Raw genomic sequence first — 18,887 nt, forward strand, 5'->3', positions numbered from 1 at the left:
TTTTTCCAGGTGGGGGAGCCTTGAGTACCGGATTTCCGGTGTGAATAAAGGTGACGGAGAACGGAAGCCCATAGGGAATTAGTATTGTGAAAAAATCTCCATGCCAGATTTCCTAGTAGGGAATTGTTCTTAGTAGTTAAATTGTGGATGCCTAGACCACCTTGTTGCTTAGTTCTTTGTACTACCTCCCAGTTTACTAAGTGGATTCTTTTTTTACGGTCCGTAATTCCCCAAAGAAAGTTTCATTGGTATCGGTTCATTTTAGAGATGACTTCGCTTGGGATTTTAATGAATTGCATAACATGATTTGGTAAGGTGTTTAGTGTAGAATTAATAAGAGTAGTGCGTCCCGCAATGGAAAGGAATTGAGATTTCCATCCTGATAATCTAGTTTTAAAGTTATAAAGGATATATTGGAAGTCATGTGCCATGGGTCTCTTTACAAATAAGGGAAATCCAAGGTATTTACCAAAGGCGGAACCTTCCTTCATGTTAAAAGACGAGAGGGCAAAGTGTCTGTCTGAAGGGGAAGTATTTTGCAAAAAATAAATTTTTTAATTTCAGGAAATTAATACTCTGGCCTGACCTCTGAGTGAAACTTGTGAGTGTGTCTATTATGGAGTGCACAGAGGAGGTGGTGATGAGGGATGTGAAAGTGATATCATCCGCAAAAAATAGATGAGGTATTAGAGGCCCTCTAGGTGAGAGTTTAATAGGTTTCCATTGTTGGTAATCCACCGGTTGGTGTATTTGTCTAGAGAGACGTTCGAGACATAAAATGAAAATATATGGAGATAGTGGGTCGCCTTGTCTAATACCCCTAGTGGGTTGGAAATAAGGAGAGGGGTGTCCATTGATAAGGATTGAGATGGAAGTGGTGGTGATGCACGACATAATGAGTTTTATTAAGTTAGAGGGGAAATTAAAGAAGTGCAAGGTTTCTTTAATGAATGCCCATTCCATTTTATCAAACGCTTTTTCAAGATCTAATTTTATTAAAAAGTTGGCAATTTTGCCTTTCTTCTTCCTAAATTTGTGGAGGATTTCTTGAACGATGATAGCGTTATCAGCAGCCCGACGTCCTTTTAGAAAGGAAGATTGTTCAGGACTAATTAATTTATTAATGAGAGGTTTGATACGACGCACGATTATTTTAGTTATTAATTTATATATGGTATTGCAAAGCCCAATTGGGCGATATTGAGTAATCATAGAGGGGTTCTTGATTTTTGGTATGAGACAAAGATATGTGGTATTTGCCTGATTTGGTATTGTGCCAGAAAGGAACACCTCGTTACAAAAGGAGACGACTGAAGTGGATATTTGGGGCCAAAATTGTTGGTAAAAATAAGGGTGAAGGCCATCCGGCCCCGGGGCCTTCAAAGGTTTGAAGGATTGGAGTGTTTGGTATATTTCTTTAATAGAAGGAAATCTGGATAAGGAGAGGTTGTCATTGGGAGTTAGAGTGTGATTATCAGGGCTCATGATTTGACGAGGGTATTGAGAATGGGTAGTGGTAAATAAGGATTCATAGTAATTAGTGATGAGGGAATCCACTTGTGGTTGCTCCGTGACCCAATTTCCTCCTAAATCTTTAAGAGCGGTGATTGTATTACGTCTCCTTCTATGAAGTGTAGTGATGTGAAAAAAACTTCGTATTAGCATCACCCTGCTGTAGCCAATCTATCCGAGATTTGAGTTTTCAAAACTCATCTTCTAATCTTAACAGGTGATTATATTCTTCTATTAGGTCGTGTTCCAGTAATTGGAGGAAGTGGCTAGTAGTGTATTTGGTGGAAGATTGAATACCATTTAATCGAGCTAGGATTATTTTTTGTTTTTTAAAAATGTTGCCAAAGGTATGTTGATTCCATTGTTGTACATCATCAGTAAAGGTTTCTATAGCATTAAGGAGGGTTTGATTGGGGCTCCAATTTTTATTAATAAGGTGAATAAAGGAAGGGTGGGATGCCCAAATGGTTTCGAATCGAAATATCTTTTGACGTCTAAAATTATGCCTTAAGGTGAGAAGTAGAGGACAATGGTCGGAATGAGTTCGGGGGAGGTGTTGGACTGTAGCCTTAGGAAATAGAGTAAGCCACTCATAATTACTAACAAATCTATCTAATCTTTCAAGTATTCGATTAGCAAAATTACGTTTATTAGTCCAGGTAAATCGACTACCTCTAAATCCTAAATCAAGTAGGTGACAGTAGTCTAGACATTTAATAAAATTATCACATCTAGAGTTATTGAGGGGGTTACCACCATACTTTTCATTAGCACGAGTTACATCGTTAAAGTCCCCCCAATCAACCAAGGCAGATTTGTATGATCATGCAAGTGTCTTAACTGATCCCATAATTCATTTTGTGCATGTATATTATTTTTTGCGTAAATAACAGAAAAAAGCCAGCGTTGAGTATTAGGTAATACCCGGATGATGGAATGAATTGCCTGTGAAGATACCTCAATTTGGTCAAGGTGTAGCAAGTCGCCTTGCCATAATAATGCAATTCCGCCAGAATAGCCTTGAGCAGGAGCCTCAGCAAGATGAGTGAAGCCAAATTCATCCTTCAAGTGATCATGGCACTGAACATGAGTCTCGAGTAGAGCAACTAGGGCTGGCTGGTGATAGTTGAGAAGAGACCTAAAATTCCGTTTAAAATCTTGTGACTGAGCTCCCCAGCAATTCCAAATGATGAACTGCATTTGATTAATGCGAGGGGGAGATGGAGGGGGAGCCCGCTGGGTCTCCATGGTAGTCGAGGTCATTACTTGCAACGAGGGTATCAGTACTACCCCGTATTTTCCCACTTCTGGGTTGTTTGTCGGACGGATGTTAAACGAGCAGCTTTGAAGTTCCTTGGGACACATTATAATCATTTTTCTTGCATAATGTTCTTTTAGGTCGTAGTGTTTGTTGTTGTTGAGAAAGCACAGAATGGGTCTCGTTTCCCTGTTCTCCACCATGTCTGCTCCCACCTCTAGTTGAGCAATTTCTTCTAGTCCGTAGAGAGGGTTTTGTTGGTGGCGTATCGGAGTTGGTTGATAAGGGGTTTCCTGAGCTTATAGGGTGAGGGGATGTATAGTGATGCCCTGGGTTGTATCCATGGCACTAATGAGTTTGCTGGCAGTTGAGTGGGGTAGAATGGAAGCTCCATTGAGGCAGTTTGATTGTGGTACATCGGGGGCAACGGGGTGTGAGTTTGAACGTGTTGCATGGAGGAGGGAGGGTGCATCGCCCATAGATATTGGTTGTACAACTCCACTCCCATCCTCATGCCCTCTGTAACTATTTGGGCAATGTCTGCCGGATTCTGTAGCACTAGTATCACCTCCTGACCTTCGACTTCCATCATGAAGGTCAATGCATGGTCTTGTAGGCTCATCTCGAGCCAGGAGTTTGGGTAAGCTTGCATGGGAGGGTATTGTGTGATGAATAGTGGTGGTAGATGTGGGGTGGGTTGGTTCCAGTTGTTGCTTGGTGGATTCATGGTGAGGGGATGTCTGTGAAGTGGTGAGGATGAGTGAGCTCGGGTTCTTCTGTGTTGATGGTTTAGTCCCATTAGGTTCATGTTGATTAATTATAACATTAGTTAAGTTGGGGTCGTTGCATAAGATAGTGGTATTAGAAGTAGTAGGGGGTATTAATGGATTTTCTTCAGTGAAGGAATTTATGGGAGTGGCCAGATGGAACGGTGGATTTGAAAGGTGAAATGATGATTCTTGCATGGGTGGGTTATTGGGTTCGAGAGGGGGTGTCTGGGCTAACGAAGAAGTGGGTCGTAATTGGTTTGGGCTTGGGGTGGTAGGTTTCCTAGGGCCATCATGATGGGGGTCTGTAATGAGCATGGCAGACGTAATTGGGGTTTGGGAATGCTGAGAGGTTGAGGTGGCAGCTACGTGTAAAGGCGAAGCCACGTGGGATTGGGAGGCAATTAATGGAGTAGACGTGGAGGAAGGTGCGTCTGATTGGTGGATAAGTTGTGTAGTCGGTGTAGTGGTGGAAAATTGGGCCAGGCCAATTGCATGGGTAGAGAGTGCGGTGCTGGTATTACTGGGCTTAGAGAGAGATTGTGTTGGGCCAGGGTCCGAAGGGGAAGGGTCCGATGAAGAATTGGGTGTGGTTTCCTCCGTATTTTCATTAAGTAATTGTAGCAATTCCTTAGTAAAAAACTTCCCAGGGGCCGATTTGTCAATTTTTTTAGAGGGGGGAATCGGGGATGGGAGTGGGGAATTAGAAGACGTACCTGTGTTGTCCATGTAGCGGAGATGGTGCGATCCTGTTGGCTCGTCTGTGCTGGTAGGAACAAGGTGTTGTATGGTGTGAGTAGGGCTTGTTGGAGAGGTTTTTTTACCTCTTAATGGGCTAGTATTCTTACGTCTGGCTTGGAATGATACAGTTTGCCATTCACTACTAATGGCATTTGGTGTAGGACAAGGCAGGTGTGGATGTTTGGGTGAACTTGAGGAAGAAGGTTGGGAAGGATTTGTAGTGGAAAGTGAGTAGGTACAAAGAGTCTTCGTATGGCCAAATCTTCCACAATAGGTGCAGAGCATGGATAGTCCTTCGTACAGGATTTGTTGTCTATGATTTCCAATAAATACATGGGACTTCACTGGTTGTTCAATAGGCACCTCAATGCAGATGCGAGCATAACGACCTCGCGTGGTGGCAGACATGCATGTGTCGATTTTTAATAATGTGCCTATCTTTTAACCAACTCTTTGCAAGATTTCAAAGTCATAGAACTCTGTAGGCAACTCTGATAGACGAATCCAAACGGCTGAATACATGAGTTGAGCACTGGAAGCAATGAACTTAGGCTCCCATTTGCGAACGGATAAAAAGTGGTTGAAAATGAACCAAGGCCCCCCATGTAGAGCTTTCTGCATACTTTCTTCCTGTTGGAATTTTATGAGGAAAAAATCACAGCCTAGATCGATAGGAGAGACATCCTCAGTAGGCTGCCACAAGGCAGTGAGTTTGTTTTTTAGGATGTGGTGTCCTACTTGTCGACCAAACAGTTTCACTATGACTGAGTGTTTCCGAGGAGAGTATAGTCTAGACTTATCTGTGGAGGTAAGGGGAATGAGGCAATCGTAATGAAGGTCATTTGTTGTTTCATCGGTTAAATCTAGAGGTGATGGATGGTTTAGTGTTTAGGGATTGGTATGTGGAAGAAGCTGTTGGTTGAGGAGAGTTTCTTTGAATGCTTGGCTGTAGAGGGGTTATGTGGAGGAGAGTCGATATGCATATTACTAATGTCTGGTGGTTCTGGGGAATTGTGGGGAGGGGTGGAGGGGTGGTTCATGGTTGAAAATTGTTGTGAGAATAGAGAAGTTGAGTATAGGAGGAAGATGATTGTAGAGAGAAGGAGGAGCTTCTCTATCTAACCTGTGGCCTCCCTTTTTGAGTTAAATCAAAGCCAATAAAATTATTTCAATAATAGAAACATGAACTTTTAAATTTTATACTTATTAATACAAATAGCTTTCAATATTTATTATTTTGCTTATTTATATATTTATTTAAAATTTAAAAATTGTGATTTAGAGTACTTTTTACCTGGTTCTTAATTGTATGAATTTTACTATAAAGTGTTAAATTGATGTTCGAATTAAGATCGAAAACTAGAAGTTCTTTAAATCGATCTAATACTGCTAACTGTTTTAATATTTTTGAAACTGAGAAAATAACACTTTTGACTTTCCTCTTTTTAACAATAAGTTGTTTCTCTCCCTATTATTACACTTTAATCTTTTACGTAATTGTTCATCTCATGTTTTTCATATAAAATATGTAATAATTATATACTTATTTTTCTAATATCTGCTATCAATAATGAATGCATATACTTTGAGTGAAATATTTATAAAATAGTAATTATGCTTTAATTTAGTATCTTTTGTATACAATTAACTTCTCATAAACAATATTTCAAAAGCAATCTTTCAAATATTATGTGACTTCAAAAGATAATTTTAAACGACTTGTGCTGGCACTTGAAAAAACTATTCGTTTGACCCATTATGTTAAGAATTGCTAATTTAACGTAACGCGTTGCTTGGAGTAGAAGTAACATATTTCACGAGTATTTGCTAATTTACTAGTTAAGAAAGCATTTAAACGGGTCAATTTTAATACTTTTGCTTATCTATTAATTCCTTCACTAGTATTAGTAACCACGTGATGCACGAATAATTAAAAAGAACGATCTACACCATTCAGTTTAATTTGTTAGGGATAATACCTTTTTGATAACCAAAAATTAAAAATATTTTGAGACTCCGGTAAAAAAGTTATTCCATTTTCAGAGTCAATGTTCCATAAAAAATAAGGATGCTATACAATTTGCTTGATATGAATGTTTCACGAAAAATAATGATGTTATACAATTTGCTTGATATGAAGCATGTGCTTAAGGGAACATTATTGTAGCAAATGCTCATGGACATATTCTGGTGCATTTTCCAGAATTTGTCCTCTTTATTGAGGTTTATCATTACAAAAAGACATGGGTAAAAACTCAAGAATTTTTTGTCCGGGCGATAATTTTTTACGGAAATGAGAGACAACATATAGTGTATTAGTGATGAGATATTGAAAAAGACATGCCAGAATGATCCTTCGGGCTATTTCCTTGTGGAGGCATCCTGCTGCTGTAGATTATAATAAGCCAATACTTAATTGGCTTCAAGATTCTAGGAGTGATGCGCTGGAAAAATGGGAACCTATCACCTTTGGTGAACTGCCATAGAAACAAAAAGCCCTTTAGGCAGTAAATTTGGACCATAATTGCCCCATTTCAAGACCGCTAAAATGCAAGTAAGTCATTTTTGTGACTTAATATTTGACTTGGTGTTGAATATCTTTATTGTCACTAGGGGATAACTCTGCAAGCAGGTTTCAGTTCAGCTAGAGCACATATATATGCAAGCATGTTTTAGTTTCATACAGAATATTCAGATATCACTCACGACTTGATGCTGGAAATCCAGACACCACTCGTGACTCTACAAGCAGGTTTCAGTTTCACACATATATGCAAGTTTAAGCTAAAGCATGTATATGCAAGTTGGAAGTTTCACACAAAATAAATACTATCATCCAATTTATTACTGCTATTGTCACTATCTATGGCAAATAGGTTTCAATTTCTCTTTGTTTACTGTTTTCAGAAATATTTGTTCAGAGTTCAACTGCAGATTACATCTTTTTATGTTATACCACATTAAAATATGAACTAAAAATGATACCTAAGACCAAAGAATCAGAAGACAACAATAATACATAATAATTAAATAATAAATCATTTAATAATGTATTAAATTAAATTACAGAAAACTTCTTTATACATTACATTTCTAGCTTCATTTGTTATTTGTCCATCATTATCACAAACTAAAATTGTTAACCCTATTCTACTTGTCACCTGTGAAAGAGCAATATACAATTGTTCATGTGTAAACACTGATTTCTTCAAAAATAACCTCACATGAGACACTGACTGGCCTTGACTTTTATTAATTGTCTTGGAAAAAGATACCACAATTGAAAATTATCGTCGCTGGAATTTAAAAGGTACTCTCGCATCAAATAGAGTCAATGTCATTATTGGAATAAACACTTTTTCTCCAGCCATATTACCTGATAAAATATTGGCTTCAACAACCCGATTCCCAAGTCTCGTGATGATCAACCTTGTACCGTTGCATAATCTCGATGACTGATCTATATTTCTCAGTAACGTCACAGGAACACCAAAGTTTTATAGAGCGGTGGTTAGGTCGTCCATGATGTGTGGGGCTGAGTGTTGGCCAGTTAAGAACTCACATACCTAGAAGATGAAAGTAGTAGAAATGAGGATGTCGAGGTGGATGTGCGGGCCCACTAGGATGAATAGATTAGGAATGAAGATATTCGGGAGAAGGTGGTCGTGGCTCTATTGATGACAAGATGCGAGAAGCGAGGCTCAGATGGTTCGGGCACGTTCAGATGAGGAGCTTGGATGCCCCGGTAAGGTGGTGCGAGCGGTTGGCATTGGTGGGTAAGATGAGAGGTAGAGAGCGGCCTAAGAAGTATTGGGGAGAGGTGATCAGACGAGATATGGCAAGGCTTCAGATCTCTGAGGACATGGCACTCGATAGGAAGCTGTGGAGGCTGAGCATTAAGGTTATTGGTTAGGAGGTAGTTGAGTTTATTTAGTCTACCAGTGTGAGGCTAGGCTGATAGGAGACTAAAACACAACACCACCTCGTAAAGGTTGTGTTGAGTTTAGGATTTAGTCTTAGACTGCTAGTGGTCAGTGTTGTGTTTTCACTACTCTTCCATTTTCATAGTTTAGGGCCTTATTTATTGGTTATTATTTCTGCTTTTCATTTATTCACTGGTTTTTGTGATGACGTTATTATTTTCATGATTTTTTTATTGATGGTACTAATATATTATCTCTTTTCGTCTTTTCGTCTTCTTGAGCCGAGGGTCTATCGGAAATAGCCTCTTTACCCCATCAGGATAGAGGTAAGGTCTGCGTACACACTACCCTCTCCATACCCCATTTGTGAGACTATATTGGATCGTTGTTGTTGTTGTTGTTGTTGTTATTGTTATTGTTGTCACAGGAACACCAACCTTTAGAGTAATAGAGTCATTAGAACTCCAGAATATTTAATATTGTTTAGGAATTCCGGTGTATGTACTCCAAAGCTGTAAAAGCGTGATCAAACATACAAAATGTATTGGAACTCAAATATGTCTCCTCAGGATTGTGATTTAGTGAAACCATATATTCATTGATAGATTCCACCATGTCAAGAGTCGGAGCAAGAATTGCTCTTTGCTGGAGGTAATCTACGTTGTTGGAATGGTTAAAGAAATCAGGATAAGTACTTTCTATAATTGCATATATTGGATCATCACAATTATGTATGAGAAGATCATCAGGGATTCGGACATTTTCAATGCCATCAACAGAACTTCCAATTCTTTCATCACCAATTGCCAAAATGCAATCTGAAAATTCTTTTAACTCATCTATATGTGGCCCTAACTGATTTCCTTGCAATCTCATATTCTTTATTAGTTTTAATGTTTCACAGCGAGGCCATAAATATGAAGAGTTTAGAGCAGCATTAACAATATCTTGCCGATTACCTTTTGTAATGACTGGCAAAATTTGTCAGAAGTCATCTTCAAGAACAACGGTTTTACCTCCAAATGGTCGATCTACACCAGATGTGTATTCAAGTATAAGAATATCTCTAATAGTTTGATCAAGAGTTTCGAAACAATATCTATGCATCATCGGTGCCTCATCCCAAATAATCAACTTTGCCTTGACGATCAATTTTTCTAGAGGACTATCTTGCTTTATATTGCATGTTGAATCTTCAATTGGATTGAGAGGAATTACAAATCTCAAATGCGAGGTTCTACATCCCGGTAACAAAAGAGATGCAATCCAACTTGATGCAACAGCTAACACAATATCTCCTCGAGATCGTATGCCTGAAGATAGAGTCTTCCAAATAAATGTCTTTCCAGTTCCTCCATAACCATATAAAAAGAACAATACACCTTTGGCTTCATCCACTGCTACTATAATTTTCTCATAAACTGACTTTTGTTCAGCCGTCAAATTCATTAATAATTATTGATGTTCCTCTAACATTAAACGGCTATTATAACGCAATTCATCATGGATTAATCGATTGCTATAGGCACCTTCTCCCTCAATGTAAAGAGGTCTTGGTATTGTTAGAAAATCTTGAAAATTTCATTCCGCAACCTTCCAACTTTTGTGAGCAACAATTTAGCTCCGCCTTTGAAAAACATAAGTATTACAGAACTTGAATAACTATAATATATAAAAGATATTATATGATTATAAAAAAAATCCAAGCTAATTAATTTTTACTCAAGTTATAGTTAGTTATAGTTATGGTTTAGACTTATAAATGTAATATTCTATACCAATAACATTCAATTAGTTGTGTAGTTAAAAATATACTATCTAATTTAACTGAATGTCATTATGAACCAAGACAAATTTTAGCATTTCTCTTTTCTGCAAATGTTTTGAAGCACGGAAAACTTAAACCACATAAATTCTATACTCCAAAGAAAAAGATAATATTAACAATCATAATTAAACTGCAATGCGTAAACAATTTCACGTCATTAGTCATTGTACTATAATTAAATCTAAATGCATGCCCAGTCACTTATGTCATTAGTCTTTGTACTGTAAGTGCAAGCTTTTTTTTTTAAATTCATGCAGGTGGATGCAAATTTTGTGCATTATGTGCATGGCGGGAACTGACAAATTGTCTAGACGGAAATAATGTTTCCTCTTTATAAGTATATATTTTTATTATCTACGGCTGAATAAATCCCTTTATATCCTCATATGCATACTGAAATTATGTAAGAAATCATAACTGAAAACATAAGTTTGGATATACCTGGATTAGTCAGTAAAACTCTTTCTTCATGGAGAATATCTTCTGATAATTGTCATGTTGCTTGCCAAACATTTTCAAGTCATGACATCGAATTCAATAACAACAACATAGAAAGTAATTGTCTTAGATACGATGACATACCCTAGCAACTTGCCTCTTTTATGCAATCCACTACTCTTTGTCAACATCAATTAAACCAAGTACATAACATGCTTCTCTAAATGTTAGATGATCATGATTGTTGATTCTTTTAAGATCTTCATAACGATTTGGACCTTTAATGACATTTAACAACAATCTAAGCTAGTATAGCTCACTAGTTTCAGGCGGAACAAAGAAAATCCTTCCAATTGAAAATGCAGAAGTTCTTCTTTTCTCCCATCTTTTACTTTGGTTTTCACATAAACTTAAGGGGAAATTCTGTATAAGTTAATTCTCTTGCTTCAGAAGAAGTTTTATTTGTCTCAAACCAACTTAGAAACATTGATTCCTTATAGTGGGCCTACTGGCAACACCATCAATTGGGTCATCATCAGAGAATATGACATGTTGTTCATTTGGAAGATAAAATAACAGTCTTTCCACTGAAGGTTATCTATAGTGAAATAGGAAACTTGAATATTCTCCAAGCAGCTTCACAAGGTGATATGTATCGACAATCATAGTACATATTAATTCCATCAATAATTGATGAACTCTCCTCTTGCACACTTCTAGAAAAAGTAGTAGTGGCGCGATCGTTTCCTTTGTTAACATATTTAAATAAATACTTAATTGATCTCGATTGGTTGTACCACTCCACATTGATGTGAGCACCATGTTTCAATAATAAGAAACGATTGCGCGGCACCACATACCTATTGTTCAAGTCAATACCATCCTTCTTGATAGTTCTTCCGTTATCACTTCTCCTATTAATAGGATAACCATCTTCATCAATTGTGGTTGACTGAATAAACATTTTTTGGAAAGTGCTTTGTACATCTCCCATTCTGCATGCAAGGAGAAGATTTTCTGGCAAAACCACATGGGCCATGCATCATAAAACTTTTAATGGCCTTATAATAACGAGGATCAACTGCTTCATCTAGTTTTCTATTGTTATTATTTTATCAATATCACCAGCAGTTGGATATTTGTTATGCACATGAAGAAAAAGCAATATATGAGCATGAGGCAACCCTCGCTTTTGGAGCTCAATTGTATAAATTACTGCACGAAGAAGCAAATCTTTGCTTGATAATTTTTCCACATCATCATCAACTTCTACAATGGTTGCTCCATCCTCGTCTCTAGTTCTCTTGGCAGAGGTCTTTTAGGAGAGATCATCTCATTATCAGCCATAAAATCCTACAAAAGCAAAATAGTTAAGGTTGATATATCAAAAGTAGAAAATCAATTACCATTGTCAATGTATGATGAGATACTCTTTAATGAACCTATAAATTAATCATCGTGTCTCTCGTATCTCCACTTGTGACTTGTTCATTATTAAAACCTGGATTCTAAATTGATATCATAGTTGAAAATTTAACTCAATAATAATAAGTTTTGGCATTGAACTCACAATTCAATATATATTATGAGAAATTTGAGTAAAGATCACATAGAGTAAAGGTATCTGCTTATGAAGATGGACTATATTTTTTGTATAAGGTCCTCATCATCGCTGACCTTAACGACAGTATAAACTTCTTCATTCTCCTCAATGTTGGAAGTTTTAACAGTCACTTTAAACATGAACTTTTTAATCCAAAATGGCATCAACCTCCAATGGATGAGAATACTATAAGCAACATCAGAAGTCTAAACCAATATTAGTATTAGAAGTGCTAAAAAATATGAAATAATGGAAATAAAATAACGTACCTATACTAAACATTCTTTCGAGGTATCAACAGACTTTCCTATGAGTTTTGTTGCCTCACGATCCCAGAGCAACAAAGAAATAGAGCCAGCACCATCAATTACTCGAACTTGAAGCTTGTATCTGAAAGTTTCTTTTTAAGTTAAAAATATTTTTTTAACTTAAATTTATGTTCTAATAATCTTTAATTAAGTAGAGATTATGGTCAAACCTTTTCAGAGCAGAATGATCAAAACGTTCACATTTCTTGCAGTAAAACTTATTTCTAGTTTTATCAACTTTCTTCGAATATTTTTTGCACCCTGCATATGACTATCCTTTTTCAAGTTCTAGATTTATCATAGTAGAAATAATCTAGATTTGTCCTTCCTGTAAAAAAAGAATCCAACACTTATATTACGTATTACTAATACATTCATGTGGTAGTATATCTGGTTATAATTATCATGTGAAAATTATTGCTAACTGATCTAGATGTGGATATTTATATTTGTATGTCTGTCATATTTATAAAATGACAAATTTATATTTGTAAACCATGGTTTGTCTAAAAAATAATTTACTTACCTACAAGCAATTAATTAATTCTCCAATACTTTTAACTTCTACAATTCCAGCAGCCAATTTTTCAGAAATAGAATAACTACATTGAGAAGTTGTTTGACTAATCTTCTCAAAGTTAACTTCACGCCCACTTCCTAATCTGCATTTATCTAAGTTTGTATTATTTCTAAATATGCTAAAAAAATTATGTAGTACTTATAAATTTAGTATCCTATATAAAAAATCTGGATCAACTTGTGGAAGATCAGGATTAATCCAAAGCTTTGAGGAATGTCTACATATAAAATTAACTTTATTTTTAAAAAACACACAAATAGAAGTCAAATTCAAATATTACAATCTGAATACCTTGAAATCTGTGAGCTTTTATCAGCTGCATAACCATTATGTCAGGTTGATTAGGTGATCCATCCAAGTGGGGCAAGATTTCATCTACAAATTCTCCCAAAATGTTGCTGAAATATTGTTCCTCCTAAATATAAAATACACATATTAAGAATGAGAAAATAATAGTAATGGAATCTATAACTAATTCAATTCATGGCTGCAGTCGTACTCATGATCCTCAAGCTCCAAGTTCATAAAGGTACTTGTTTTACTACCTTGATTGTATGATTCTATGTTACCATGGCTAATAACTTCTCCTATGACATCTGCCATGTTTAAATAAATAGTTATGAATAAGTTCATAAAATATTCAACAAAAAAATAGCGAAAGATAAAACAATCACCGAATAGTTTATTCTCATCAACCTCAAGTTGATTTGTGAGATGCTAATAAGGTCTGAAGTTGAAGATATTCAGATTAAACTATGGATCATTAATTTCATCTACACTCGTCTTATAAGAAAATGTCAGTTCAAATTTATGCTTGTTGGTCTTAATTTTCATATTGTTTGGTCAACCACAAAGTTTTTCATAACATACACTCACATTTCATGTATTTTTATTTTGACGCATAACAAATCTTCTAATAGTTGCATGAATTCGGTCTCTCTAAAACAAAAAATTTGAAAAGAAATTTAAGTTAGTAAGAGGCATAACTTGAAGAAAATACATCACAACTCGAAAGACAGGAAAAAATAATAGCAAGCAAAAGAGTATGCACCTTTTCATCTTGAATAATTAATTCAATTGAGTTAGAATTTTCTGGTTTCTTGCGGTCTGGAACGTGCCATAATCTAATAATACCAACCTTCAAATTCCAACTCATTTTGGACATTGATATAGTTATAGTTTAGAGTCATATTTTGCAATAAGTCAAATTGAATAAATCACAATTTGTTTGTGCGGAAGCTAAATTCTAAGCAATGTAAAGAAGCCAAACATAAGCAAAAGTTATTGAAATAAAGTTTTCTAAGAAAAGACTATAGAAGGAGTCGGAACCTTAGTTATCTGAAAACCTAATTTTTATAATAGGTATGTGTAAATATCAAAACGTATATTTTTATTGTTTCCTTGTCAAAAAAGATACCTACAGTAATGTATATTGTACCCAAATAAGGTCATACTATGTACTAAAAAAAATTATTATTTCAACTTAAAATCAATATGTAAGATACAAAACGAAAATTTAGTTGATTCTTTCTCAAAAAGGATACCTACCATAACTGAATTATACACAAAATTTTAATTAAAGATACATATGATGACGTCCACAACACACCTCAATAAGAGATATGATACGGTCGATGCAATAATAATTATCCAACTTTGAGTCGGGATCGAATCCACAGGGAGTTATAAGGGGTATTAGGAGTATATATTTGAAGCAAGCGAATGTTATCTAAGATTGCACTTCCACAACAGAGATTTGTTTCTATTTCTACTGCTAATGAATGCAAGCTAAAGAAAATAGACTAGAAATGAATACTTTTGAGGTTTTTCCTAATAGTTTAAAGGCCTAGGGATGTGATCATAACCTAGGTGTTTGCCTAATGGGATAAAGATGTTAATACTTATTTTGTTGATTGGGGTGTATTATAACTCTCAACTCTACATTACCCACTCTGTACCTCTCGGCTAGAGTTGCCCAAATTGGCTTTCTCAAGTCCAAATGGGTATCAATAAGAACAGTTGATATGACCTCAAGTCGGGTCCTTACTACCTCTAGTTTGAAACCTTTAATTAGGTTAATCAATCTCTCAATTGACCAAATTCCTTGTTAGCCAAGTTATCCTAGACTATGTCCATCTTTCTCAAGTAGAGACTAAGTCAAATAGGCATGAATCAATGTTCGCAACCATTAATTCCAAAATCGAAGCATGGACTAAGCTAAATAATCAACACCCAATCATAAAAAAATACTAAATTAAATACCAATAAGGTTTACACACTATGGTTGAGTTACAACCCTAGTAAAAATCTAGCTACTCATAATGAAAATTATAGAAAATGCAGAAGAAAAGCTAATTAATCTCATAATGAAAGATTAAAATGATGAAATCTAATGTTAAAACAATCATATAAGCTAAAACTTCCAAAAATAGTAAAACGAAACGGCTACAACAACTTTTAATGTTCAAAGTTGACCTAAATTTGTGAAACTCGTCTATTTATACTGGGCCAAAAATCACGAACAAAGATTCCCCTCGGGAGGTTCTACGGTCGCACAATTCCACGTGCGGTCCGCAGATTTCTTCAGTTGGTAGAAAGGAGGAGTCTACAGCCGCATATTTCTGGACTGCGGTTGCGAAGCAACTTCTGCGGCCACACAATTATTGCACAGTCCGCACTTCTGCAAGGCGTCAGGATTTGGACTTTTGCACATTCTCTGAACTTGAAAATATTTGTTAGTGCAAGACCAGTTCTGCGGCCACACAATTCATGTGCGGTCCGCACATTGCTGACACTCATGTTGGGCTCTTTAGCTTGAGTTGCAGCCGCAGATGGAATTCTACGGCCCGTAATTTTTTCTGTGGATCGCACATCTATGCTTCTGTGCCTTTTATTGCCTTATGCTTTGGAACACTCCTTTTTGAGTCAGAATTCATCATGGGACCAAACTTCCAGCATTCATGCAATTTGCACAATTTCATTAGTTTTGGGAACCCAATTCAATACTTTCGGAATAAGACAAGAGCAAAAAGGTGCTAATAAGCAGTCAAAATCCCTACTTATCAACTACCCCAAACTTAAGTCTTTGCTTGTACTCAAGCAAAAAAATTAGCCCCCACCTTCAAAAGTTAAGGGTCATTTCAGCGAGTCAAAAGTGAGCCATCACACATCAGTTGGGACCAATAATTACTTACACTACCCATGCGTTATCAACAAGGCGACAAGTAAAGCATTCATGCGCATATAGTTCTATTGTGACATTTGAGCTTCAAGAATTGACTTTACTCATCAAGGACTCTTGATCTATCATGTAGGCCACGGTGAACTCCAAACTCTTCCTCCTCTACTTTCCATTTGCCAAGCTCACTTAAGAAGTTAGCACTCAATCCAAAGATTCATCAAAGGTTCCCTCATCTCTCACAAGAGAATGTCACAAGTACGACTTCAAGTACCATAGGCTTGCCCCTCATGTGGATGGCCACTAATGTAAGCTCACTTGGTTTGAAATCAAGTAGGACTTCTTTCGGGATGTAATGAAGGCTTTTGGGTTAGGGTAGGGTACTGTATGGGTAAGTGGTTACACCTTTCCTTAAGAACTCCATCTTTCATTTCTCGGCTCACTCTTGCCAATTCTTAAAGGCACTATCTTTTTATTGGGGACTATACAGACTTAGCATCACTCTTTCTTGATCCTTTCATTCTTTATCTCCCTTTTTGATTTCTGAATTCTTGGGATCATTGCCTCTTTTTGAATCCATTCAACCCTTCCACTTATTCACTTTTTTTTTTGTTCTTTTTTTTTTCTTGCCTTCTCTTCTCATAGAGATCATTTCTTTTCTCTTTTTGTACCTTGATACCTTATTTCAACTTCCTCATATCTCCCCCAAACTTATGTTTTAAGCCATTTGATTCGCAAGAGTGTTAAGGAAAGCTCGGGTCAAGAGAGGGTCACGATAAAATGGGTAAAGGCCTATACGTGGTTATCAAATGAGGAAGGCTAGAGGCTCGAAGGGGTTGACTAGGGATAATGACATTGGTTGGCAATAGAAAACTCAAATGGGCCAAGTAGAGCCTACAATCACTTCTCAAATCAAGCAAAACTTGGGATTTTTCCTTGAAACACATTCATGGCAAGTTCTAGACCCTTTGCACAGATACTTGGACTAGCAATAATTCATCTCACCTCTCATGCAACTAGATTGTAAAATAGGATAGAGTCGAGAGCCTACAACGACCATATTCAAGTTTAAAGATCACTATGTTCCAATTAAACCACTCTATGATTACCAAAGTCAACACAAGAGTCACAAAATCACTAACTAGAGCTATTCTTTAAAAAACCTTGTCTTTAACCATAAGCACGTAGTTAAGTATGTTGGTTCAAAATTAAGCATGGTTGATTCTTTGAGCATGACTTAATTAGGTCTCTTTATTCATTATTACTATTATTATTACCTAAACACGAAAACTGACTCATTCGCTTAAGAAGGTTGTCACGCCATTCATCGTTGGGACGAGTCACAGGGTTCACACAACAATTACCTTTGGAAAGAACAGAGGCGTAAAGAAAACCAAAGGCTTATTATCTACTAGAACATAAAAAGAAGCTACTTAATAAAACACGAACTAATATAAAAACAAAAATAAAGAAGCTAAAAAGCAAAAAACTATTAAAAATAGAACGAATATACATAATGAGAGAGAGAGAGAGAAAGAGAGAGAGAGAGAGAGAGAGAGAGAGAGAGAGAATATATGTACATACAAATAAGAAAAGAGAGAATATAATCAAGTTATTACAGGAAAATTGTCTCAGAATGTATCAGATGTAACAAATAAACTCCACCCCCCGAATAAAAATAAACATTGTCTCCAATGCTTAGTAAAATAAGAGTAAAAGAGGGAAAAGAGTGAAGAAAACTTCCTATTGCTCCTTGGACATCTCTATGTCCCCAGCAATGTCATCGCCCTCCGGCTCAGCCAATTGGATCTCCTCATCCTCGACTCTAGGTATGGCTGGGTTGGCGAACTTCTAACACACTACCTCAGTAGTGTCAGCAACAAGGTCTGGCTCTTCAGACTGGCCAGCTGGTGCTACCGGTGCAGATGGGGCTGAAGGATCTGGTGCTGACTAGTGCGGGTCAAGTAACATGTAAAATGAAAGATCTCCGGCTGTAGCAATTCTGATCACCTCTTTCTAGAGCTTATCCACTGACTTCTTGCTAGCCCGGGACTTCCCCATCTTCTTTACTTCCTTTCCCAGCTCTTCGATCATTGACCCGTGTTGTACCAAGGTGTTCACGATTATCTTCTTGTTCTCTAGGAGCTTCTTCAGTGTCTCCTCAATGGTCGGGGGAAACTGAGATGCCCGAGTAGTATATTGTGCTGCAATAGTACTGGATAAGTCAGACAGCTGTATAGTAGCTGTCTGCATCCAGTTGTTGAGACTAGCTAATGTCTGGGAGACTCGCAGCACAGAGACTGGGATAGTAGGCATGGGCACTGGCTTCAAAGTCGATGTGGGAGCTATGGCAGGACCTGCAGTAGGGGCGGTAGATGATAGTGGAGGCATGGCAGCGGCAAGCTGAAGTAGATGGAACATCAACTGTCTCAATAACTACCATGGTTGGCTCATCAGACTGGCTTGTGGTGGTAGAAGGCTGAACTTTCCTTTTCGGGTTGTTCGCATCCATCCGTGAATACCAAGAGAAAGGCTTCTTCGGCTTCACCTTTGTATTATAATCCCTCGGCTCTACCCTTACATCTATGAGATATTCTGTAATGGTGTTGGGATACGGGTAGGATGAGTTATCTTGCCGAACGATTATTGAGATGTTGGTCGATATCACGGCACCCACATTTATAAGGTACCCGGCCATAATAGAAGCAACTAGAACTGTCCGAGGAATCGGAAGGTGAGTCTCATTTTGGC

General features: G+C 36.9%; 1 protein-coding gene across 1 annotated transcript; it reads right to left on the reverse strand.

The window, feature by feature from the left end:
• Window positions 3,070-4,686, reverse strand: LOC109219059 (mucin-5AC-like). Its single transcript, XM_019383475.1, has one exon. It carries the CDS (start codon window positions 4,684-4,686, stop codon window positions 3,070-3,072), a length of 1,617 nt encoding a protein of 538 aa, XP_019239020.1.

Source organism: Nicotiana attenuata, chromosome 2 (assembly GCF_001879085.1).
Source record: "Nicotiana attenuata strain UT chromosome 2, NIATTr2, whole genome shotgun sequence".
NCBI classification, from domain to species: domain Eukaryota; kingdom Viridiplantae; phylum Streptophyta; class Magnoliopsida; order Solanales; family Solanaceae; genus Nicotiana; species Nicotiana attenuata.

What these genes read in the sequence shown, in the direction of transcription:
- LOC109219059 (XM_019383475.1), bottom strand. Translation starts at nt 4,686, where the DNA reads ATGTCTGCCACCACGCGAGGTCGTTATGCTCGCATCTGCATTGAGGTG.